This window comes from Lentinula edodes (assembly GCF_021015755.1).
Source record: "Lentinula edodes strain Le(Bin) 0899 ss11 chromosome Unknown C8R40scaffold_9, whole genome shotgun sequence".
Taxonomy (NCBI): domain Eukaryota; kingdom Fungi; phylum Basidiomycota; class Agaricomycetes; order Agaricales; family Omphalotaceae; genus Lentinula; species Lentinula edodes.
In genome coordinates, this window is record NW_025764315.1 from 238,078 (window position 1) to 260,237 (window position 22,160).

Sequence of the window (22,160 nt, forward strand, 5' to 3'; positions counted from 1 at the left end):
TACATACTGTACATGTTAATAGTAATATGCATTCAACGTTTGGTTTCTCTTCCCGTTCTTCATAATTCGTCCCTAGGGACGACCTTACCGACCATGTACCTCCGTGTATATTAAATAGAGAGGATCAGTTACAGGTTTGCGCTTATATCTCTTTCCTGCCACTCTGGAAACTCTCATCAATAAAACGGTGGAACCAAAGTGCAATTCCATGCGCCGATTGTTCCTTGCCCCAACCTAGTAATGTCGTAAGAATAAAGTCTTTACTGGAGTCAGGGGTTTTGTGGGGGGGAAGACGACTCACGGCCATCGGGAGAGGAGGGGTCGCTTCGAGATGCAAATCCATGTGCGACCCCGGAAAATACTTGGAAGAAGTATTGTGCCTTCCGTTCAACAAGAATATCCTCCGCGATTCTGCGGCTCTGTAACGGGAAGGTATGGTCCGTCTCTGTTTAAGATATCACAATGAATCGGGCGTGTTAGTACCTGAAGGCAAACGCGAAAAAGAACAAGTTCACCTGCGCAAGAGAGCATCAACGGTTCTGTAAGACATATGGATAGGTCAGCACCGTGAAGAGAGGTGAAGAGAAGAGAGTGTATCTATGTACTCTTAATATTACGAAAATGTTCTTCGTTCAAGAATGCAGGATGAGCCAAAGCGGCTGTTATACACCAACACCATCATGTCTAACAACTTGCAGGATAAGGTTTGACTGCGTACCCGCAACTATTGCATCATCGTCTGAAAGCTGCATGGTATATCGAGCACCAAAGCAGTATCCTGGATTGACAGTCAAGTGAGCCTTACGACAATATCGAGGGGCTACTTGCCGACTACGCAGTATCCAGCTTCTTTACCTGTATGCATGGAGACAAGTTCGTTAGATGATTGTGCCCTCCCCGCAATGTTGAGCTTTTCTTTACCATATTTGGCCGTTACAGCTTCCCACCACTTGGGCAATACCTCGCGAGCAGAGTCATGCGATTTCTCCATCCACTTGGAACGGTCAAAGCCTTGCTCGTTATCATGCAGGTGTACAGGATCTCCCATGAAGTAGTCTATTCCGAGGACGGTGAATCCTAGCGAGATCCAACATGCTGAGAGTATGCAAAAGCGAGACTTGAGCAAGTATACGCATACCATTCTGAGCCAAGAAATCCTGTAGGAGCATATTATTTTGATAAAAAGGGCCGTAGACGTCGGCAAGGAATATCAGGATTCGCCTTTTTGCTTCCGAGTCACCCTTAGAAGAAGAGCCCTCAACGAAATACGTAGGAACATTAGCAATGGTGATCTTGTTCCCAATCGGCGTTCCTTCATGCCTGAAACCGGTGAAGCAACAATCGCCTGATGGACCTGCGAGGACTCGATTCGTAGCTGACATCGTTAAAGAGAGAGAAGGGTGAGTCCTGGGACCCTGTGATCATAACCTGTTTATGTACCGTGTATACTCCTGTACTTTCTCCTTGAGAACGCATCGCGCAATGACGATATACATAGCTTGGAGTGATATTAGATAGGTGTTAGTCCTGTGATACGAACATGTAACGGGTCTAAAAAGGAGGAGTTGTTACAATAAGGTATTGAATGTTTTGAATGTTTTGAACTTGAAGATAATCAGATTTCCGAAGGGAGTCGGACGGCCGTTGTCTCCTGTTCCTTCTAGCTACCCATCTTCATCTGAATGATCTTCCTTAAAAGGTCAATGCATGTGGAGCCATGGGAGGTAATGGTGGTTCTGGTCAAAGCATCATTTAGCACCAGAGGTACTTAGCGTCAATTCTCGAGATCTCTATAAAGTACATCAACTGCTATACCGACTCCCTAGTCCTTACTCTCATAGGCGGCACTGTGGATACTGACACTGCGTCCAGACGGATCTGATGCGCATCCCCAGTCACCTCTTGGAATCCACCTGAAATATCTATGAGAACGATCTATACAGTTCTATCCAAAGCTGGAAACAAACCTGATGGCCGTACTTGCTGCGGCCTCGCTAGGGAATAGGCCGTCGAAGATGTCTCTAATGTAATACGCCTCTTTCGTGTCTGGGGTATCGTCTGGCCATCTTGAAGCACGATCAGCGAAAGCTTCGTCTGAGACGACGGTAGCGGCGTTGTCTTTGATACTGGAACAGATTTAGTACAAATGTAAACGAGAACAACTCGTAGAAGCGTACCCGTCGATCCAGGAGTAACCGACACCATCCGAAAACTGCTCTTTCTGTCTCCAGAGTATAGAACGGGGAAGATAAGGCTTGTAGAGCAGAGGGCAAACTATTAGCGAAGTAGTTCATGTACGGTCGCGAACTGGGTAGTCACCTTTCCGTCTGGCGAACAGTCAAATGCTTTCCGGAGAATGTACTATATAGTGCGGGTGAGACTTGGTAACATTGATGGAACGAGATTTCAACCTTTTCCATTTTGGGACGGCCATCTTCGTCCACCTCCTGAGAGCTTCCCTTAGAAAACATCTTTTCCTTCGGATCCACATTCATCGCGACTTCCAAGAATTGTTTGTCGAGGAAAGGTACTCGAGCTTCGAGTCCCCACGCCATCGTTGATCTGAAGGGAATGGAAACAGGATGAATAAGTGCAATGTCTAATACAACGCAGGCAAACTTACTTGTTAGCTCGCAGGCAGTCGGCGGTATGGAGGTTCTTGACCCGCTTAACGCATTCTTGATGGAATGATTTTGCATCCGGTGCAGCGTGGAAGTAGAGATAACCTGGGAATCCATTAACAAATTATCAGTGCATCCGTTGATACTCGACCAACCGCCTAGGATCTCATCGCTGCCTTCGCCACTGAGGACCATTTTGACGCCCATTGCCTTGATCTTGCGACTGAGCAAATACATCGGTGTGCTTGCCCGGACGGTGGTCACATCGAAGGTTTCAAGGTGATAGATCACTTCTGGTATAGCATCTATACCCTCTTGAACCGTGAAGACATACTCGTGGTGCACAGTTCCGAGGAAATGTGCGGCTTTCCGAGCAGCGATCAGATCTGGGGAGTTTTCGAGACCAATAGAGAAGGAGTGAAGCTGAGGCCATGCAACGAGGGTTGCTGGGAAAATAAGATTTAAATGAACGGATGAAATCGATAAGTCATTTGACTTACTGAGCTCTGAAGCGAGTGTTGGTGTGGAGGGACCGCTCGAAAGTTCTTTGAGCTTTTTTTGTCTAAGCTCGTACTGCGCTTGGGCCACTTTTTCCGTTTCTCTTGCGGCGATAGATGCAATCAGACTACTATCTAGGCCTCCACTGAGGAGAACACCATAAGGTACTTCGGACATTAAACGCTTTCGTACTGCGTCCTCCAACGTAGTTCGGATGAGCTCGAGGTCAGCTTTCGTTGTCGGAATGTTAGCAGCATCTCCATCGAGGTCACCGTTCCACCACGAGGGCGTGTAGTAGCGAGTCGTCGATTGATCTTGACTGTCATAAACATGTCCTGGGGGAAATGAGATGATTTTGTCACAATCATTAACAAGTGCTTTGAGTTCTGAAGCAAAGTATACGGTCCCGGGCCTCTTTGAACTCCATCCTTGATACAGAGTCGTGATACCGATGGGGTCCCGAGCGGCGATTATCCGTGAAGGCGCCACCGATTCATCTAACAATACGAAGGAGAACATTCCATCAAGTAGAGAACACAGATCTTTATCGTGCTTCTTGTACTGTAAAATAGTCAACGACACGGCGATTCACGTGTAACAAGGGACGAACGAGAGCAAGAATTGGTTCACAGTCCGAATGAGTTTTGAACTTTACATCACATTCAAGACTTTGACGCAGAGCAAGGTGGTTATAAATTTCGCCGTTTACGGCCAAGATAACCTTTCCATCTTCACTGAGAAGAGGTTGTGCTCCCGTATCTGATCATGCTGAAGATGAATTGGGTATATGATAGATGGAGGAAAAGACACATACCAACACCGACGATGGCAAGCCGTTCATGGACAAGGATAGCTTCTTTACCAACGTAGCAGCCTGACCAGTCCGGACCGCGATGGCGAAGCTTCTTGGAACAAGCAATTGCATGTGTTCTGTGGTTAGCAGGCTGGTCGACGCCATGTATCGCAAATATTCCACACATACTAGACGAGTGAAAGTTTGGATTGAAGAGTGTGTCGATCTCTGACTCGATACAGACGGAAAAATGAAAGATCACATTAGCGCTCAGGAACATTTACAGATAAGATAACCGGAAGCTGACAGAGCTCTCCTTACGTGCTCAACGCGTTCATTGACGGGCAAGGAAAAAATGTATTCAAGCGTCTTCCTTTTCCGTCCCTCATCATGTCCCAGCCCGCTGCCCACCGAAGAAGGCCCGAATCTATCAGCCATGTCGACGCTAAAGAAGCTGTCGACCTCGCCACCGCACAACCTGAGAACGTCTTTCTTTTTGCTCCGAATTTGATTGGTCAGTCTTCCGAGTATGCATCTTACTGTTCACTCTGAGGCATTTCACAGGCTATACCAGAGTCATCCTAGCTGCCGTTTCTCTACATTTCATGAGCTACCATCCAGTATATTGCACTATCACGTATTCTATATCATGTCTGCTCGACGCCGTGGACGGTCAAGTTGCACGCGCTCGCGGAGAAACATCTAAATTTGGCGCTGTTTTGGACATGGTTACCGACCGGTGCGTCGAGCTTCTTCAAAAACAAGTCTTAGGGGTTGAGGCTAACATACCGCAGATGTACAACTTCCTGTCTACTGTGCTATCTTGCCATCGCATACCCCACTTGGGCAATCTTGTTCCAATTTCTTATCGCCCTCGATTTCAGTAGCCATTACATGCATATGTACAGGTGCGCCACCTCCGTTCCATTTTGTTCGGTCTTTTCTCAAAGTGTTGGCACCTCCTTTCGGATACATAGTTCTCTCGCTACAGGTTCTGCAAGTCATAAAAAGGTCACTAGCGACGTCAGCAGAATTTTATGGCTTTACTACAATGATGCAGTGAGCATCGATCCCTTCTTTCCCCATGTTCTTGGTGTTGATCCTCAATGATCAATCAGCGAACATTATTCCTGGTCTGCGCAGGCAATGAACTATTTTTTGTCGCGCTTTATCTCGCCAAATGGACCACAGCGTCAGTACCTGTAGACCTTTCATGGATATCGGTACCCTTCTTTGGTCACTTTTTGACCAATATAACCTATGCAGAGGCCGTCGCTTGCTTGACTGGTCCTGTGTGTCTCCTCAAGAACATCATCAATGTTGTACAGCTGTGGAAAGCATCAAAGATTCTGGTGGGCGTTGATCTTGCGGAGCGAGCCGAGGCAAGGAGGTTGAAAGCTATCTGATCACACCGGAAGGAGAAAAAATTCCGGTGTGTGAGTTGGGTTCAGAGCTGTACATTATTCTCAATCCGTAATACCTCAGTATATAGCTAGAATTACAAAGACCAGCCAACTGCGTACTCTGCAGCGTAATATATCACCAACATCCGAGGATGAACAAGGTCCGGTCAAAATCTCAATGCGAACGATCAAGATCGCTTTGACGCATTCCGCGTGTGAGAGTAAGTAAGAGGTTCTCAATTCGAGCTTGACGGTCCTGTGGTTAAAAATACCATGAGCGCCAGTGACATCAACAATAGTTCCAGACGGGTTCTGGACTAGGGTTACTCACCTGCAACTCTTTCATCTCCTCTCGCACCCGCCCCAACGGCAAACCTTTCATTTCACTCACGAGGGTCTCGACTTTCCTCACGCTGACCTCCACCGAGTTTGCCGCAGCCGAAACCGGGTTATCTGAGGGGGTCCTTACAAACAGTCTAGCAAGTGGACTTTTGTTCTGAGTCGGCACTTCCCCGGATGACGAAAAATCGAGGTCGGATGATATAGGGCGCAGCCGTTGCGGAGACGGCAATGGTGAAGGGTCTCTACGAATACTCACAGATGGAGCAAGACTTGCAGGTCGTCTGCGAGTTTGAGTAGACGTAGGAGAAGTAGGATTCGATATGTATCTGAATGAGCGTAATGCTGGCGCTTCATCATCATCCGAGTCTGTGAACAATTCGGCGTCGTTCTCGGCCTCAACGTCAAAGATAGCCTCATAAATATCAGCTGTGGTAGAACCGACCAAAGCCTCTATTAACGGTAGATTTTTGATTTGACGTGGAAGACTGTTGAATATTGAATGTGCTGCATCTTTTCCGGATTCTCGCAAGGCCCGGCCGCGTGCTAGGTATCGTTCGTAGATGCCGATGACGAGCAGAATGGGGAAGCTTGTAAGTTTGATGAGGAAAACATTGAGAGAATGTAAAGCTCGAGGAGAAATAATCCAGCTAGCTGGTTTCAGGATGATAAAAGCTAAAACGTTGAAGGGAGGTTGATAAGAGAACAAAGGATCTGTTTTAACACTGATACACGTGTTGTAATGAACGAGATTATTCCGTAAAATATTCGAAAAGCTCACCCTTCGATAGTGGAGATCGTGAATTGGAACAAATACTGAAAAGCCCAGTATCAGAAAAGGATGTATGTAAATGCGAGCAATGTGGACTCACCTCTTGCGTAATGTTCTATCGAAAAACAAGTGAAAAGCGAGTTAAAACCTGACTCGGGAGAAGTCATATGAACCACCTACAGCATCAATCCTAGCGACAGTGTTAGACAGAATAGAAATGAGGACTACAAAATGCCTTGTCAATGAAACCATGTCATCCCCGCCTAAACGTTTGATACACACTAGTCAAAAGCAAAGTATTTGACAGTGCAGCGAAACATGTCATCAAGATTGGCCCCAACACAGGATGAAAGCTGCTGGCTTGACCAAAACTAAGGTATGTGTTTCCGAACCATATCTGTACCATAAGCCAGGAGATAGACTTCAAGGTCCATTGATGTTCTCCTTCCTCGAATTGTTTTGTTGATCCAGCTGAAGCACCACGCCGTCAGGATATTCTGCGTAGACCGAGCAGAAAGGAGCTTACCTAGTGTCCAGAGAGTAAAAAGTAGGCCGGAGAAACAGATGGAAGCTATTCCAATGAAGAATATGAATTCCGCAATCATCGCTCGGAGTGCCCTAGGAAGGAGTAATGTAAATCGGGTGAGAGAACCTCAGTTATCTGGGTACTCGCAATACGACCACTGTATTTGATACAGCGAAGAACGCCAGCCTAATTGGGAGACAGAGCCAAACTTCAACTTTCTGAGCGCAGTGAGGTTAATAAACTCGAACCTGGGTAAGAGGATACAGGCCCCGCAGGCCAGGATATCGAATGCCAGTTCGGACGAGGCAGCTTGAACGGAAATAGAGGTTAACAAAATGAGGACTTTCAGCAGAATGCAAGACAACATACAGTCTCCATTGACAATACCTCGTATACGCAAGACGAGATACACGCAAAATATGGCCAAGAATGCAGTATCAAAAACATTCCACATCTAATCGAGAAGCACATTCATGCTTTTGCCTACGTAAGAGTAAAAATTGACTTGCATTCGCAATGTATACTGAAAATCTGGCTTATATACAACAGAAAAGTGGCAGAGAGACGGTAAAACACTCACTTCCCCATCCGTGTTCTGTCGATGCCGTATATTCTTCCAAAGCGAAACACACAGCGAACAGTATGAATACCGATTCCCAGAAATTCATTCCTTCGGGGTTTTGGTCTGGTGCAACCGGATGATTAAGATTGAAGCGTAGAGGAATGGTACGCTTACTCGACAGACACAGGATAAAAGTCAACAATAGAACAGCAAAATTAAGAAATTCCAAAATAGCGCCGTATTTGGGAACCCGAAGCCTGAATGATGTGGTTCAGATATGTTTTCTGCATGATATCATAAGAATTACGCGCCTATAATGATCAAGGAAGGGGGCATCCCTCCAATTGTAAACCTTCGAAGAAATGTGTGAAGAGTGTCAGTAAAGTTTCAAGTCGAACACTTACCTGTATACTCCGATGTTTGTAGTTATCCGCCAACACTGATCGAGTTGCAGCAATCGAAAAGATTACGCGTCCAGTATATATGTCATTCACTACTTTTTGAGTTACAGGTGACGCCAGGAATTTCGTGGATTTTGTCGAAATAGCCATCTATAATTTGCTTCAAGTTAGCACCGATGAACCAAAAGGTGTACTTTATCTACCTCAAGCGCACTCTGCGGATAATTCAAATCCTCATCATCACATCTTAACACCTGTTGGACTTCATCTACAAAACTCGAGGTTGCTCCGGCGAGAGGGTTCCAGCTAGTTGTGAGCACAGCTACGAGTTGAATGTGATCGGCGGCGAAGTGACTGAGGAGCTTCGTTGCTATGAGTTCGCAGAGGTTCGCTCTGGAAAGGTTTACTTGATGTGAGGTCCAGAAATCAGGATTGAAGGAGGATGCAAGGAAAGAGAGGCGGACGGACCTCCAGCGTAGGCCAGGTCGTCTGAGTTTACAGAACAGTGCCAACAATACGATTAGTGATTCTCAAAAGATATCATTTCAAAATTGAAACGTACTTTCAGATTCACCCAAGAAATACGACCGTACAACCAAACAGGCATACACAATTGCAAGATTCTTGAGGCGAGCAAATTTAAAGACAATCGGTCTTACTATGGAGAAACTAATATCTGAGGCGGTGAGCTGACTGTAGAAAGTTCGATTGGGTCGGTAGAGAGACGAGGTGTATATTGCCGAAAACTCACTCCCAGGTCAAGGGGCTATCTGAAGCAACCGAAATTCAAAAGACATCAGCCCGCTGGTATATCTCAAGCACAACTTTGTTATGTACCAATGGTTTTCTAGGTACACGGGAACATTCCGTCAGTATGGGGGTGGCGTGACGGACGACGGATTGAGGCTGAAAGTTGGAAAAGGGAAAGAAACATACATACGATTATTTCCTTCTTGATAGCCGGTATGAGGGGAAATACTTTGACAGAAGCCAGGTATTCTGGGGATGGAGCTAACAGCCCCGGAGAATTGAAGAGTTCATCGTCCATGAGGGTGATGGTAGGCTGATTGAGAGATCAACAAGTTGGCAGATTCACCATCGTGGTAGCAGGACGCGCTGCGGCCTGATTGACGCCGGTAACAACCTTGTATTTTGTAATTCTAACTGATTACAGTCAACAATCTGTGGTCTCTCCTGTGATTCTATGTAAGAACCTTAGTCTCCTACCTTCCTGAACCCGGCCACGGTTACGAGAAACTCAACTACTTCCACCGCTGGTTTGGATGGTGTTTCTTCCTTGTGCCGTTGTCCATAGCACACTTTGAATCAGAAACCACCTTCAGTACGATATCCAGATCATAGGCTATAACAGAAGACCAGCGGCGTCGCAGCACTGGGCGCGTTTAGTAGGATCGTATTCAGACCTGTGAGGAAGTAATTCTGGGCTTTCTTCTAGATGGTGCAGTGAGTTTTAGTTCGGCAATAGGTTGTATATTTCAGTGACTGAATGATCCATGTTTCGTAGCGTTCTTCATAACGATCTGCTACCATATCATCTACTCCTTCCATTGGCATTCTACGCTGCTGATATCTTCATATGAATGCTACATGTTAGGATCAAGGACGCCGACTTGGCTGCCGTCGATTCTATCATAACTTTGGTCAGTCGTCGCGTCTGCGTTTAAGATTGCCTATATCCAAACCAATGCCTCTTGTGCTTCCACGTCCATGTCATTGTTTGTTTACGACATCGCCGCGTAACTACATTTGCTTTCTGTGGCCTTTCGTTCAGCATCTATGTGCTCGCTGCTACCCTACCCTTTGTCCTCACTAGCGATAATATAAATGGCGGGCTTCTCTACAATGTACTTCCCCCCTCAGATCCGAAATGCAGCACTAACTGGAACACTAATCAACGCCTTCGTTTACGAGTATCCTTCTCCGGATGCATATTTGAGGAACCATCTGCTGATAATAACGAATGCATCTTCAAATATTACCTGGCTCGCTCTCTCAATGCGAGTATTCTCCCTATGTATCTCTACAAGCTACATCTGCCGAAATGGGCTGATGTCAGTCTGCCTTCGTTATCTTTATAAAAAGAATATCCTGATTCTAAAGACTGAGCAGAACAAAGGGGAACTGTAGAAGCGACGGCCACAGCTTATACGCCATCGGTCTTGACTCTTTACATGGAGTTATTCGGAAAGGTAAGGCTCATCACTGATGCACCACCAGGGATGATATATACAGTGGCTACGAGCTTCAAGTGCTGTACAGCTTTTGCTCGTGTATTTAAGAGGGACAGGCGCGGCGGATTTCAGAGATCCAAAAACTGCTGGTCAGTTCCGTATACGTAGCTTGGTGCCAGCGCAAAACTCGAAAAACATCAACTTCCTCAGCTCTAATTACTTCTCTACGATCCAAAAATCCATCTCCTCTCCTCGAAGATGCTTTTCTACACTGTTTATCTCATCCTGGGCTTGCTTTCAGTTGTCTATGCTGCTCCTTTCAGTGTTGTGGGTCACTATACATACTGAATATTGCTCATACAAGTACTGATTTATTTATCATTCATGTAGGCCACTGGCGATGTTCTTGATTCCAGAGCTCCATCTTCTGGAGCAGGACTGGGGACTATGCACTTGACTGTGCGAAGTCTAGGGAGCAGTAAATTTACTCCAGCCACTCATGTCAATGGTAATGGCCACCATGTCAATGGGAACACTGCCAGTGGGGGGCTAGCCCAGTTCGAAGTTTGGTTTTCCAATACAAAACCATCACATCCCTCCACTCCACCCATCATTCCCTCCAACATCATAACAGAAGTAAAGGATACACTGGCTAACCTAGAAGGTCACCAAGTTGACGTTATATTCTTGGAGTCGTGCACTGCAGATACGGAAGCATTTTGGTATGAAAAACTCGGTAGTCATGACAGGGCCTTGCATACACAATTTGCCCCCTAAGTGGCCACAATCCTATTTCCTTCGAAGTAATTATGCCATGAATATACATTGTTTCTTGTCTTCTCCTCCTTTTTGCACTTCTGTGGAAGGTGAGGAAAAAAGAAAAATATGTTACATTTTAGTTCACATCTCCATAGACCCTAGTTCCAGTGGTATCAAATCTGGTCACAGTGGATGACTTCCCGTAAGCCTTGGTCCAATAATCTGAGTAAGATCAGGTAAGAGCCGGTCTGATGTGACAGACAGACACGTTTAGAGTCAACCCACTGTAGCGTAGCACAGTAAGCGAGCACAGAACTGACTAACCTCCGGAATCTGAATCCCAACTACCTAGGTGGTTCTGCTCTGTGCTGCTCCATTTTTGCTCAGAATCCATTGATGGGGCGAGCTCGCTGAGGATCTCGGAGGATGTTAGAGAAAAATGCACTGCCCAATAAGTAATCCTTATGGGGAAGTCGTAGGAAGTCTGAATCTTCCAATGTTGAGCTATTACTGAACCTGAGCTAAATCTCATCACCAGGGTTGATGCATCGCATGTTCACTGCAGCCTGCAGGGAAAGAAATCGAGCAGCTGGTGAGGGTCTGTGAGGGTCTGTGGGGATATTGGAAATTACCTAAACACGGTACATTGAGACTAGGCTGTTGACCAGCCCTCTATGAGATTGTGAAGAGGTTTTTGCTATTAACGTACCCCGTTGGGGACACACACCTTGCTTGCATCTGGCCGCTGATACTGATATGGTGAGGGAATTTGGTGTGGGGTAGGTATGTAGAGTGTAGGGTTGGAGTCGCACTAGTAGATGAAAGGGCTGCATTCGGATCCCTTTTGCCCTATCATAACAATCTTCTACATCAGTTGAGCTCTATCTCTAACACCTTGCTTACGGTGAGGGAATTTGTTGTGGGGCAGGTATATGTAGAGTGCAGGGTTGGAGTCACACCGGTAGATGAAAGGGCTGCATCCGGATAGGGGGTGTTGTAGGACTGTTTATGGTAGGAGAGGTTAGTTTTAGATCCGAAGGTTTTTTCTCTCAGATGCCCGAAATTTGACCGAAATTTGAGAATGACCTCGCGCCAGAGCCCGAATTTGACCGAATTTTTGTTACAGACCTATGTTGAATGTAAAATTTCTCCTTTGAATTAAATTTTGAGCGTATCTTTGAGCTCAATTAGGTTCAAGTACATAGGAACACGAAAACCATGTAATTAAGATGCCTAAGAACCCAAATCATCATCCTCTTCCATTGCCTCCAATTTAAATGCAGATTCCTTCTGTGCTGTAGTCTGATTTCTGGTAGCTGTACTTGTTTTCACCCATGCACCACCAGTACAATGTTTCCGGATCCAGTATTCGGACAATGTCATATGTTGAGTGAGGCTGTTGTAGGACAGGTACAGTGCAGGGATAGAGAGGGTCGTTGGATTCAGGGAAAGTGTAAGGGCTGCATCCGGAACATGGTCACTTGATTGCTGTGTAGAGTAAAAGGAATCCGCCGTTCGAATGGACAGATACAGCTTTGAAAGGAAATTTTGCACGGGTGCTTGAGGTTATGGATGTTCATTGACCATTAACGTACCCCGTTGGGGACACACACCTTGCTTGCATCTGTTCACTGCTACGGTGAGGGAATTTGGTGTGAAACAGTCTTAGAGGTCAAGTATCTGTACGTAGAGCGATAAGAAAAACCCTCAGTGTGGAACCAACGGAGTAGTAACAACTGAGATAATACCTGTACGTAGAGCGATAAGAAAAACCTATCTAAGATGTGAGTATCGATAAGTACAGGTGAAATGAAAAGGGATACTCACCCTCAGTGTGGAACCAACAAAGTAGTAACAACTGAGGGCGATGAACGTGCGAAAAAGACTATAAGTAAACAGAGTCATGTGAGTCCGGAATGAATCGGTAACTAAAAAGGGAATCTATCTCCCAACACACCCCCACCGATGAAAGAAGGAAAGGTATCAAAGAATGTCAGGAAGTGGGACAAGTCCAAGGGAAATTGAATGTTTGTAGTGTAAATCAGTGGGTAAGGACTTTGTAAAAATGTCTGCAATCATGTCAAGAGAGGAACACCATATTGTTGTAATAGAATCATCCTCAATGTGAGAATGGATAAAGTGGTAATGAATGTCGATATGTTTAGATCGATTTGAAACGGATCGAGAATTGGCAATGTCAATTGAAGAACAGTTGTCAGAAATAAGTGGAAAAGGATGAGGAATAGGAAGATGAATTAGAGACATAAATACCCAAATCCAGAGGAGCTCTTTGAGAACGTGAGTGAGACCCATATATTCGGCTTCTGTTGATGATAGTGCAATGCTCTTTTGTTTGGAAGCTGACCATACAACTAAACCTCTGAATAAAAAGATTCCGTAGCCCAAGATTGATTTTCGATCGATTGAATTACTGCCCCAATCAGCATCCGATAAAGCCATCATATCGGAGTCAATTCCAAGAGTTTTGATGAGATCTGTACAATGTGCACCCCCATACTGCAGTGTCCATAATCGAGTTTTTGCAAGGTACCGAAGTGTCCCTTTTGCAGCAATGAGGTGTCGAGGTAGAGGATTCGATTTAAATTGAGCAAGGAACATCACTGAGTACGCAATATCTGGTCTTGTGCATAGAGCTAAAAACAGTAGACATCCGACGAGAGCTTGGTAGATCTTCTTCAAGGATTCGGAATCGACGTCAGCGTATAGCGAGGGATTTAAGTCAGGTCCATCGAATTTGTATTGGAGAGGTAAGTCGTGGGATACGCATTCTGTTAGTCTATATTGTTCCAGTAATTCCGTCACATAGGTTTCCTGTGATAGCCATAATAACCGTCTTTCGCGATCTCGGTAAATGCGAATTCCTAAGAACATCAAGGTTGGTCCTAGATTGACAACTTTGAAACGTAGATTAATGTTTTCTATAAACCAGGAGTATAGTTTCGAAGAATTGGTGGATACCAGGCCATTGTCGACATGAACAGGTATTATCATTATGAGAGGATCACCATGTTCGGGCATCTGAATCGAGGAGTCAGGAGGTATCGTCCATCTTCCAATGAAAACTGCATTGTCGCATTCACAACGGTAGAAACCGAGGTCCTCGAGTGCATTACATAATGTTGAATACCATGCAGCTGACGCCTGATGTAGACCATAGAGTGCTTGTCGTAGACGGTATACAGCAGTGGGTCGATTCGAAATGGGACGACCCGGAATTTGTTTGACATAGATTTCTTCCTCCAGAGGTGCGTTAAGAAATGCCTGTTTAATGTCGAAGGAATATAGTTCTAAATTCATACTTGCAGTCCATGCCATTACGATTCGGTACGAAACCATTCTGGTAACCGGAGCATGCACATTACCATAGTCTTCAGGATGTTGAGTGAAACCTTGAGCTACAAGTCGTGCCTTCTTCGTGCCATCAATTTTTAAATCGTAAACCATCTTTAATCCAATTGGGAACTTCCCTTTTGGACATGTTTCCGTTACCTCAAATACTCCCAATTCGAATAAGCCCGCAATTTCCTTCTCTTCTGCAGCAATCCAATCATTCGCGTCGGATCGTAGGAGCATTTCGCGTCATGTCGATGGCGGTTTCTTGAGATCAAAGAATTTAGGTTTCGAGGTTGATATCGATTTAGGTGAAATGGGATTGAAGGGATTGGGAATGTTGGCTAGTGCTGCAAAGAAAAATTCAGTGTCGTCCTCCAGACAAGCTAAATTGTCTTCAGTTATTCGACATGCCAAGGAACATCCCGTAATATCATTGTCGACTTGTGTTGTATTGGTCGGTAGTAATCCATCCTTTACCCGTCGTTCTGTAATCAACTCATCACGTTTTCTAATGCCATCCCGCCATTCTTTCCCTCGTTCGGTTAGTTTGACAGTACGGTGTGGACGAGGACCTTTAGGAGAAGTTGGATATTCTATAGGTGTATTAGAGTTAGTTTTCGGTTCAATGGTTTTCAAGTCGTTTATCTCCTTTGGTAAAGTTGACGATTTTGGTCCATGGAGATGTCCAAATTGTGATTCGTTGAAGACTACCTGATCAGAAAAATGGTCTTTCCCTTTCGTATCACGAACTCGCCAGCCTATACGGTTATCTTCATAGCTGATGAATATACCTTCCAACATTTTGTCTCCGAATTTCGGACGAATGTCCTCAGAAACCTGGATCCAACATTGACACCCCCATACGTGAAGATTTGACAAGTTCGGAGCTTTGTGATATACCATTTCATAAGGTGTCTTGTTGTTGGGAATTGTCTTTGTCGGTTGACGGAAACGAATGTATAAGGCAGTCCGGACTGCATCCTCCCAGAACTGTAGAGGTAGTCCAGCGTGGACTAGCATCGTCATAGCGTCATTTTCGATTATTCGAACCCATTGTTCCGCTTTCCCATTTTGTTGGTGAGAGTAAGCTGCCGTTTTCTGGACCGAAATTCCTTTGCCTTTGAAATACGATGTAGCCTCCGAGCCATGGAATTCCTTTGCGCCGTCGAGTCTAATGTTCTTGACCTTATGTGGGGACATTAGATTTTCCCAGGTTGAGATCGTCGTTTTTATGATTCATAATGCTTGATTCTTCTTTGCAAAGCATCCGCCAGATAGTGCGCTCGTGTAATCGTCAACTATGATGTTGAAGTGTGAGCTATGATGATTAGACATAGTCCCTATTGGTCCACATGTGTCCGTATGGATAAGTTCCAGTGGAGCTGAAGTCCGGTTTCCCTGATATGGATAAGCAAAACGAGGATGTTTGCCTTTCAAACACGAATCACAGATTCCACGCATCTTTGTTCTGTTCCATTCATCTAGACCTGTCGCACTTGTCCCAGTGAGTAGTTCATTTGTTAAATCAACGCCTGGATGACTGAAACGTTCATGGAATAGTGCGCCGTTAGGTATTTGGGGTATGAATACGGGCATAGCGAAGTGTATAGGATCTGAGGAATCCTTATTTGGCAAGATGAATTTACCTCGGAGTATACAGAGACGGTCCTTGATATCTGCAATGAAGTGATGATCGGGATCTGGATGTATTTCAACTATGTGGAGTAATATCGTGAAGGTAAAGCCATGTTCAAGCATCGCGCCGACGGAAATCAAAGATACTGGAGCGTCCGGTGCAAATAGACAGTCATTCATTTCCAGAATAAGTGTATCGTTCGTTCCCTTGATTTGGGTTTCAAAATAGCAGGTTCCAGAGGCTAGGGACGAAAGTAATCCGGAATTAGCAGTCTGTACAGCTATCGCCCCATCAACATCGTATGTATGAAAAAATTGTCGATCATTGACAATGTGATTCGTGCATGCTGAATCCAACAGGATATGATTCTTCCGCACCAGCGAGGAGTAAGCAGATGGTTGGTTTTGTTTTGACTCTTCACTTTGCAAAGGGGAACTCGAGAAGTTAGATAAGAGTGCAGCAAAAGGTTTAGGTCGACGCACGGGGTAAGTGGAATGAATGGTTGTATTATTTGTTGGTATAACAGTAGTTACATGAGGTACAGTATCCACGTTCTCAATCTTCGAAGTCATGTTCGTAGTATTCATATTGGTCGTCATAACATATGCGGTCGGTTTCAAGTTTGGTTTTGATGAGTTCGGTGCTTCGCGAGGTTTCTGAGATTCCACTGGCTTATCAGGAGTACCAGATCCATTCTTCTGGAAACGGCGGTTGTACGATCCACCCCCAGAATCCGATAAATCTAGTAGTTCGCGGTTTCGAGTGCTTTCTAGACGAGTAGCAAATTTGTCGAAGAGCTCTCTGTTGGGAATGACTCCAGGTTCGTCAAATTCTTGTTCGAGAGCTTGTTTGAGATAGACGTAGCGAGGACCGGATGGGAGTTTCAAGATGTATTTTGAAATGAGTGTATCCCATGGAATTTCATATCCATAATTTCGAAGTGTGGTAAGGGTTGAACTTCTCAATTTCCATGCTATGGATTTGGGAATTTAGGAGTTCATCCTGTATCCGAAGGCATGCTTTCCTATCTGGCGCCGCTTGATATGCTGCTTTCAAACGAAGATATATTTGACGTGCAGTTTGACATTCACCGCGATCATCGATCATGGGTGGTAAATAGTTTCTGGCTTCATCAGATAGTCGAGCGGTAAGGATAGATGATGTCCATCCGTCATCCTTACCCCACTTTAACTTTGCCTCGAGTTCCTTACGCGTGGGGTTCGAAGAAATTACCGGCCGTAGTGAAGGAGTGTTCCACTCTGTCCGCGGAGTGCCCAAAGGTGGTTCGTCACAGATATGTCCCAGTACGAAACCGTCAGCAATGGCTTGCCATACTCCCTCATTCCATTTCACCCAGGATTTACGGTCCTTGAGCGAATCAGAATCCTTGATCGTTGCGAGAAACGTCGAATGAATAGACGAATATTCGATTTTGAATCGAGGAGTGTCAGAACAAGGAGGTGGTAGATATGGAAACGGGTATGGTTGGTTTGTATAGTACATGGGATACGGTTGTGTAGTCGGATGGGGAATTGTGTCCGGGAACCATTGGGGAACTGGTCGAGTTGTATGCGGTCGAGTGTGGTTCATCTCGTAAAGATCTTGGGGAACGTCCATCATAATGGCTGGGGCGCTGTGTAGATCATTGCGAAAGTCGATTGAAGCTGAGGAAATATGATTGAGGTTGACAAGCTGATGTGGTCAAGGTTGGTGCATGATTCTTGACGGAACCCGATCGATGACCTGTGGGGAGCCCATACGAGAAGCAATTCTCGAAGGCGCGCGGGGAGAAGCCGGTGGGACCGAGACAGGTGATCGAAGATGGTCAAACAAACGGATATGAGGAGAAGTAGTAGGAGTATAAGTATTTAGCATAAGTTCATTAAGGTAATTGGTTGGAGCAGGTGGAAGAGGTCGAGAAATATGATATTGGTTCTGAAAAGGTAAGGTATTCGGAAAAGTAGGTATACGATGATGCCAAGTCTCTGATACAAATTGAGGAATGGTTTGGATTGAAGGAAAAGAAGGAAGCGATGGAATGGTAGAACTATGGTGAATTTGAGAAGGAACAGGAGGTGAAGGAAAAGTGATTAATTGTCTCGGTCCTAGACCAGGCGAAGTCCCATCCCGAGTTGGAACATGCATATATGCAGGTGAATGATGGTTTGGACAAAGAGGTACGGAGACTGGCGTATGGTATGAGGCCGACGGAGCGCAATCACGGTGGACGGGATCTGTCAAGTCCATCGGAGATCCTGTGTTGTCAGTATACATCCACGGCAGCAAGTATTCACGGATCGATCGCGTTAAGCGAGAACGAACGTGTCACTCCAAAAGTGAGCTAAATAATGGTTCTATACACTCGGCATATAGGATAAAAGACCTAAAGAAAATAACCCATAACCTCTTAGAGGTCAAGTATCTGTACGTAGAGCGATAAGAAAAACCCTCAGTGTGGAACCAACGAAGTAGTAACAACTGAGATAATACCTGTACGTAGAGCAATAAGAAAAACCTATCTAAGATGTGAGTATCGATAAGTACAGGTGAAATGAAAAGGGATACTCACCCTCAGCGTGGAACCAACGAAGTAGTAACAACTGAGGGCGATGAACGTGCGAAAAAGACTATAAGTAAACAGAGTCACGTGAGTCCGGAATGAATCGGTAACTAAAAAGGGAATCTATCTCCCAACAAACAGCAAGCAGAAAAGCTTAGGGATGATGCATTATGGTGAGCCAGGTGAGGAAATTTGTTGTGAGCTGGTAAAGTGCAGGGGTGGAGTCGGAGTCTGCTAGATGAAGGGAAAGTAAAAGGGCTGCATCCGGATCCCTTTTGCCCTATAAGGCGTAGATGTAACCCTGTTCCGCCGTCGGATCGGACAACGACAACTTTAAAAGGAAATTTTGCACGGGCGCTCGAGGTTATGGATGTTCAATGACCATTGCAAGCAAGGTGATTGCAAGCAAGGTGATAACGACGACCTCTCGGAGAGGACTTCCGACTGATTGGCTGATTGACCCCGATAAACAGGACCTAGAATAGAAATTTTGCGCGGGCGCTTGAGGTTACCATGGTCATTCAAGGTCGTACAGCCTTCGCCAATGTCCACACTGGTATGCGCAACTTGGCAAGGGTACATAAGGGTAGCAGCTTATGCTAAAGATCCAGGTCACCTCCCAAAAACTGCTGGCCAGTTTCGCGGCATTGCTTGTTATAATTTCTTTTTTTTCGAGCCAAAAACTTAAAAAAAAACCTTGGTCTCTTCGATCCAAATACGTTATTCCTATAATCCTATCCACCGAGATGTTGTTCCGCCCCGTTTATCTCATCCTGGGCATGTTTTCTGCTGTGTATGCAGCGCCCTTCAACACTGTAAGTCAACATCGTATCACATGTTATTCTGAGTGCACTAATCTATTATCCATGTAGGCCACCGGAAGTGGTCTTGATTCCCTAGCTTCGACCTTGATAACACGAAGTCAAGGTAGTCTTAGTCATACAAATGGCAATGCCGGCCATCTGCAGACCAATGGGCATAATCAAGGGCTAAATGGCCATTCTACTGCGTCTGAGTCTACGAAGTTCGAAGTTTGGTTTTCCGGCGATGCAAAGCCACCCCGTCCTTCCACTCCATCCGACGTATCCAATGAAATCAAAACAGATGTATGCCATGCGATAAATAGCTGGCAAGGTTCCTCAGCCCGGCCCAACGATCTTATATTCTTGGAGCCATACTCAACAACATCAGGTGGTTTCTGGTATGAAGAAGAAGGCATTCACGATGGCAGTATACGATTTCTTCTTCTCCGTTCGTCACTGCGTCGATGAGCTGGTATCTGATGATGATCTGGTGGCGGGAAATTTGAGCCAATTATTGTTAAGTCATTACTAGTCTAGTGTTGTGAAAAATCTTTGTGTATTGACTAGTGTGCTTCACCATGCATTCTTCTGTGAGTTGAGCTCGCATGGGGTGCTCACTTCGAAGTGTAAGCTGAATACCAGACGCGTCGTCGCCTGCAATAGGTCATACAGACGGGGACGCCCAATTGGGATGTGGCTGTGACTTCGTATTATCGTGGCCCGTCCCGAACAGACCTCTCTGGATTGTTTCGCCTTCGCTCTCAACATTCACCTTTGATTGCCTTCGTCCAACGATTGTCAGTTGTCAGCATTCTCCTACACGCTTACAAATGAACCCCAAGGTCGTGCGGGCTAATAGCAAAATTCAAGTAAACCACAGCATGGATTGGCGAAAACACATGTCGTTTGTTATGTATAACATAGGCTTTTGAAGAAACCATCTCTGAACTCATGCAAGCTCATGCAAAAGTTCGGATGTCCAATTACTAAGTAGTTCCAATTCGACCAATTTCTTCGAATATTCCGCATCGAGCTGTATCGACGTTATCGGATTATGTTGTTTCTTGCACTTACGAAACCTTACAGACAATGCAAGTCGCACGTATCAATGGCTCGTCTAGGATGTCGAAGAAGACGGGACTCACTTGCACGGACCAGTGCGGATACTGATTCATCTTATAACAGCATGTGTGTGAACGTGTTCATTGATTCCTGGATATTCTGCTCCGGATCCTGCTCCGAATCCCTCCTGCTCTTTCTGTCATTTCCGTTTCCTGGAACCCTCCTATCACCACCACCACCACCACCAGTTACAGCTCAGGCTACTAAAGCACAAAGCAAATTTTGCTCCTTCGTTAGCTTCCGCTTCCGCTTCGGTGCCAAGTCTAGGGAATTCGAGAGCTTCGAGGGTTGGGTTTAGTCTGGGTTTAGTACGATACAATAGCTGACTGATGACTCCAGGACATAACTCTGCGGTATGACTATATACTCCCCTGTTGACAATGCCATTTTCAATTTACACTGAACTTGGACTTGAACTACACTGAACTGGTGTTTTTCTTCAAAGTTTGGTCAATTCTCGCATGAGGGCACCGCAGGTGGTATAGGATCGGAAATGTCGATGAAAATCGCAGAATAGTGAATCTATATGAGAAGATTTGAAAAGTATCGGATTGAAGAATTCTTTTCATATCCACCCCAATGCCTTCATCAATATCGGCGCCTCAAACCTGGGATTCTGTCCGTCGAGTGTGTACATATCTTCCGTGTTAGGTATGTAAAGTCACGGCCCTACAAGATCTTCTGTTTCAAACAACTACTGTATGTAACCATGTTGCAAATAGCCTATGGCGAACTTGTTATGTTTGAGAAGTTCCAAGAAGTTAGAAAGTTAGTGACATGAATCTTTCTCGATTTCATTATCCCTTGCCAATGCACTGGGTCGACGGCATATGGCCAACTTCTCGCTATAAGTAGCCCCTACATTACCTGTTATCCCTCCCTGTGCCTATCTCCGTCATTTTCCCTGTTCTAAGACGGATATAAGTAGTATAACTATAGTATACTATACATAAATCACAATGACAGGCCACTCGAGCCTTGAATCCCTCCGTTATTTGACACGGGCATGACTCGGTCTTACCCTCCCTCCCTTCCGGAATTCTTTGAAGCTTTCCCTAGTACGTTCCCTCCGTCTGCCGATTCTCATGATCCAGGATCCGCTCAATGCATGAGATACATTGGATAGTAGATTCCCTATCAAGTATTGAGTATTGAGTATTCCCCTATCAAACATAACGTTGGTACCCGAGTCGCCTGAGCACCTGAGCACCTGAGTACCTGAGTAAACTCAACCAGCCGGAGCCAGCGTCAGGCCTCAACGCGCCTCAGCCCCGGTTCCTCCTACTGATCAAGTTACTTAGTAGAACTTACAGCATCGACATCTTCTCCCAGGATATCGTACTACCACATTGCACCCTTGCATAACTTCCACTGATCCCGGGTTCCCGCGTTTTATTTACCCTATCGAACGAACGGCGAACGGGGACCCCCGCCGTTGATTCTGCGGCTGGGGTCACGATAAGGCCCTTGGGCAGTGGATAAGTGGATAAGAGGATTTAGGAGCTTGGGAACTTGGGCGACTTGATAAGTTAACAGGAGGGAGTTTACAGGCAGGATGTCAGTGAATGATTGGGGAGTGTTCTAGATAATAATTCTCCTTGGGTTCTCCCGGGACTTCACAGGGTTTACCAACAGGTGCCCAAACGGACTTCCAGGTGGTTCCTCATCGGCATCTCTGCTTGACTGCCCCCTGCTTCCCGCTTGAATCTTAAGTTGAGAGCCTAGTCCTTGAGCCGCTGATCCTGTGCTAATCCTTCCCATTGAACTTTTTAACCTTTTCTAAATCCCAACCCGGAGTCGCCGACGCTCCCGCTCCCGG

At 45.5% G+C, this 22,160-nt stretch overlaps 6 protein-coding genes across 6 annotated transcripts; 3 read left to right on the forward strand and 3 right to left on the reverse strand.

Moving 5' to 3' along the window:
• Window positions 1-142: 142 nt before the first annotated feature.
• On the reverse strand, window positions 143-1,382 carry C8R40DRAFT_1168237 (dienelactone hydrolase family-domain-containing protein; the record flags this gene model as incomplete). The annotated part of the gene is made up of 7 exons (XM_046231150.1): window positions 143-234; window positions 302-445; window positions 516-539; window positions 606-659; window positions 719-778; window positions 856-1,077; window positions 1,139-1,382. The coding sequence occupies 7 exons, from the start codon at window positions 1,380-1,382 to the stop codon at window positions 143-145; spliced, it is 840 nt and encodes a 279-aa protein (XP_046088608.1).
• A 223-nt stretch (window positions 1,383-1,605) lies between these two features.
• Window positions 1,606-4,164, reverse strand: C8R40DRAFT_1094086 (asparagine synthase-domain-containing protein). Its single transcript, XM_046227638.1, has 10 exons — window positions 3,934-4,164; window positions 3,730-3,878; window positions 3,122-3,680; window positions 2,777-3,067; window positions 2,624-2,726; window positions 2,412-2,562; window positions 2,320-2,361; window positions 2,178-2,254; window positions 1,968-2,126; window positions 1,606-1,913 (listed from the first exon to the last, which is right to left on the reverse strand). The coding sequence occupies exons 1-10, from the start codon at window positions 4,097-4,099 to the stop codon at window positions 1,823-1,825; spliced, it is 1,788 nt and encodes a 595-aa protein (XP_046088609.1). The 5' UTR covers window positions 4,100-4,164; the 3' UTR covers window positions 1,606-1,822.
• Window positions 4,165-4,241: 77 nt separating this feature from the next.
• On the forward strand, window positions 4,242-5,587 carry C8R40DRAFT_899916 (phosphatidylinositol synthase). The gene is made up of 5 exons (XM_046236621.1): window positions 4,242-4,426; window positions 4,498-4,651; window positions 4,707-4,820; window positions 4,890-4,971; window positions 5,031-5,587. The coding sequence occupies exons 1-5, from the start codon at window positions 4,303-4,305 to the stop codon at window positions 5,316-5,318; spliced, it is 762 nt and encodes a 253-aa protein (XP_046088610.1). The 5' UTR covers window positions 4,242-4,302; the 3' UTR covers window positions 5,319-5,587.
• C8R40DRAFT_1094092 (uncharacterized protein) lies at window positions 5,552-9,052 on the reverse strand. The gene is made up of 20 exons (XM_046227639.1): window positions 8,856-9,052; window positions 8,753-8,762; window positions 8,667-8,685; window positions 8,478-8,608; window positions 8,384-8,404; window positions 8,119-8,321; window positions 7,919-8,065; window positions 7,826-7,866; window positions 7,689-7,771; window positions 7,533-7,637; window positions 7,462-7,475; window positions 7,322-7,406; window positions 7,201-7,261; window positions 7,100-7,138; window positions 6,953-7,044; window positions 6,709-6,897; window positions 6,607-6,650; window positions 6,527-6,541; window positions 6,436-6,470; window positions 5,552-6,379 (listed from the first exon to the last, which is right to left on the reverse strand). Exons 1-20 carry the CDS (start codon window positions 8,961-8,963, stop codon window positions 5,605-5,607), a joined length of 2,217 nt encoding a protein of 738 aa, XP_046088611.1. The 5' UTR covers window positions 8,964-9,052; the 3' UTR covers window positions 5,552-5,604.
• A 1,313-nt stretch (window positions 9,053-10,365) lies between these two features.
• Window positions 10,366-10,884, forward strand: C8R40DRAFT_1168241 (uncharacterized protein; the record flags this gene model as incomplete). The annotated part of the gene is made up of 2 exons (XM_046231151.1): window positions 10,366-10,434; window positions 10,498-10,884. 2 exons carry the CDS (start codon window positions 10,366-10,368, stop codon window positions 10,882-10,884), a joined length of 456 nt encoding a protein of 151 aa, XP_046088612.1.
• Window positions 10,885-19,162: 8,278 nt separating this feature from the next.
• On the forward strand, window positions 19,163-20,075 carry C8R40DRAFT_1067722 (uncharacterized protein; the record flags this gene model as incomplete). Its single annotated transcript, XM_046225935.1, has 5 exons — window positions 19,163-19,231; window positions 19,289-19,522; window positions 19,608-19,740; window positions 19,787-19,809; window positions 20,022-20,075. 5 exons carry the CDS (start codon window positions 19,163-19,165, stop codon window positions 20,073-20,075), a joined length of 513 nt encoding a protein of 170 aa, XP_046088613.1.
• Between the last annotated feature and the right edge of the window lie 2,085 nt (window positions 20,076-22,160).

Excerpts from the sequence above, each read along its gene's own strand:
- C8R40DRAFT_1094086 (XM_046227638.1), bottom strand. The coding sequence starts at position 4,099 with ATGTGTGGAATATTTGCGATACATGGCGTCGACCAGCCTGCTAACCAC. Across the intron at positions 2,727-2,776 it reads CAGCGATGAGATCCTAGGCG|GTTATCTCTACTTCCACGCT; the intron begins GTTGGTCGAGTA and ends ATGGATTCCCAG. Across the intron at positions 1,914-1,967 it reads GCAGCAAGTACGGCCATCAG|GTGGATTCCAAGAGGTGACT; the intron begins GTTTGTTTCCAG and ends TAGATATTTCAG.
- C8R40DRAFT_899916 (XM_046236621.1), top strand. The coding sequence starts at position 4,303 with ATGTCCCAGCCCGCTGCCCACCGAAGAAGGCCCGAATCTATCAGCCAT. Across the intron at positions 4,652-4,706 it reads TTGGACATGGTTACCGACCG|ATGTACAACTTCCTGTCTAC; the intron begins GTGCGTCGAGCT and ends AACATACCGCAG. Across the intron at positions 4,972-5,030 it reads GGCTTTACTACAATGATGCA|CGAACATTATTCCTGGTCTG; the intron begins GTGAGCATCGAT and ends ATGATCAATCAG.
- C8R40DRAFT_1094092 (XM_046227639.1), bottom strand. The coding sequence starts at position 8,963 with ATGGACGATGAACTCTTCAATTCTCCGGGGCTGTTAGCTCCATCCCCA. Across the intron at positions 7,772-7,825 it reads CCCTTCCTTGATCATTATAG|GCTTCGGGTTCCCAAATACG; the intron begins GCGCGTAATTCT and ends CACATCATTCAG. Across the intron at positions 6,651-6,708 it reads AAATACTTTGCTTTTGACTA|TCCTCATTTCTATTCTGTCT; the intron begins GTGTGTATCAAA and ends GGCATTTTGTAG.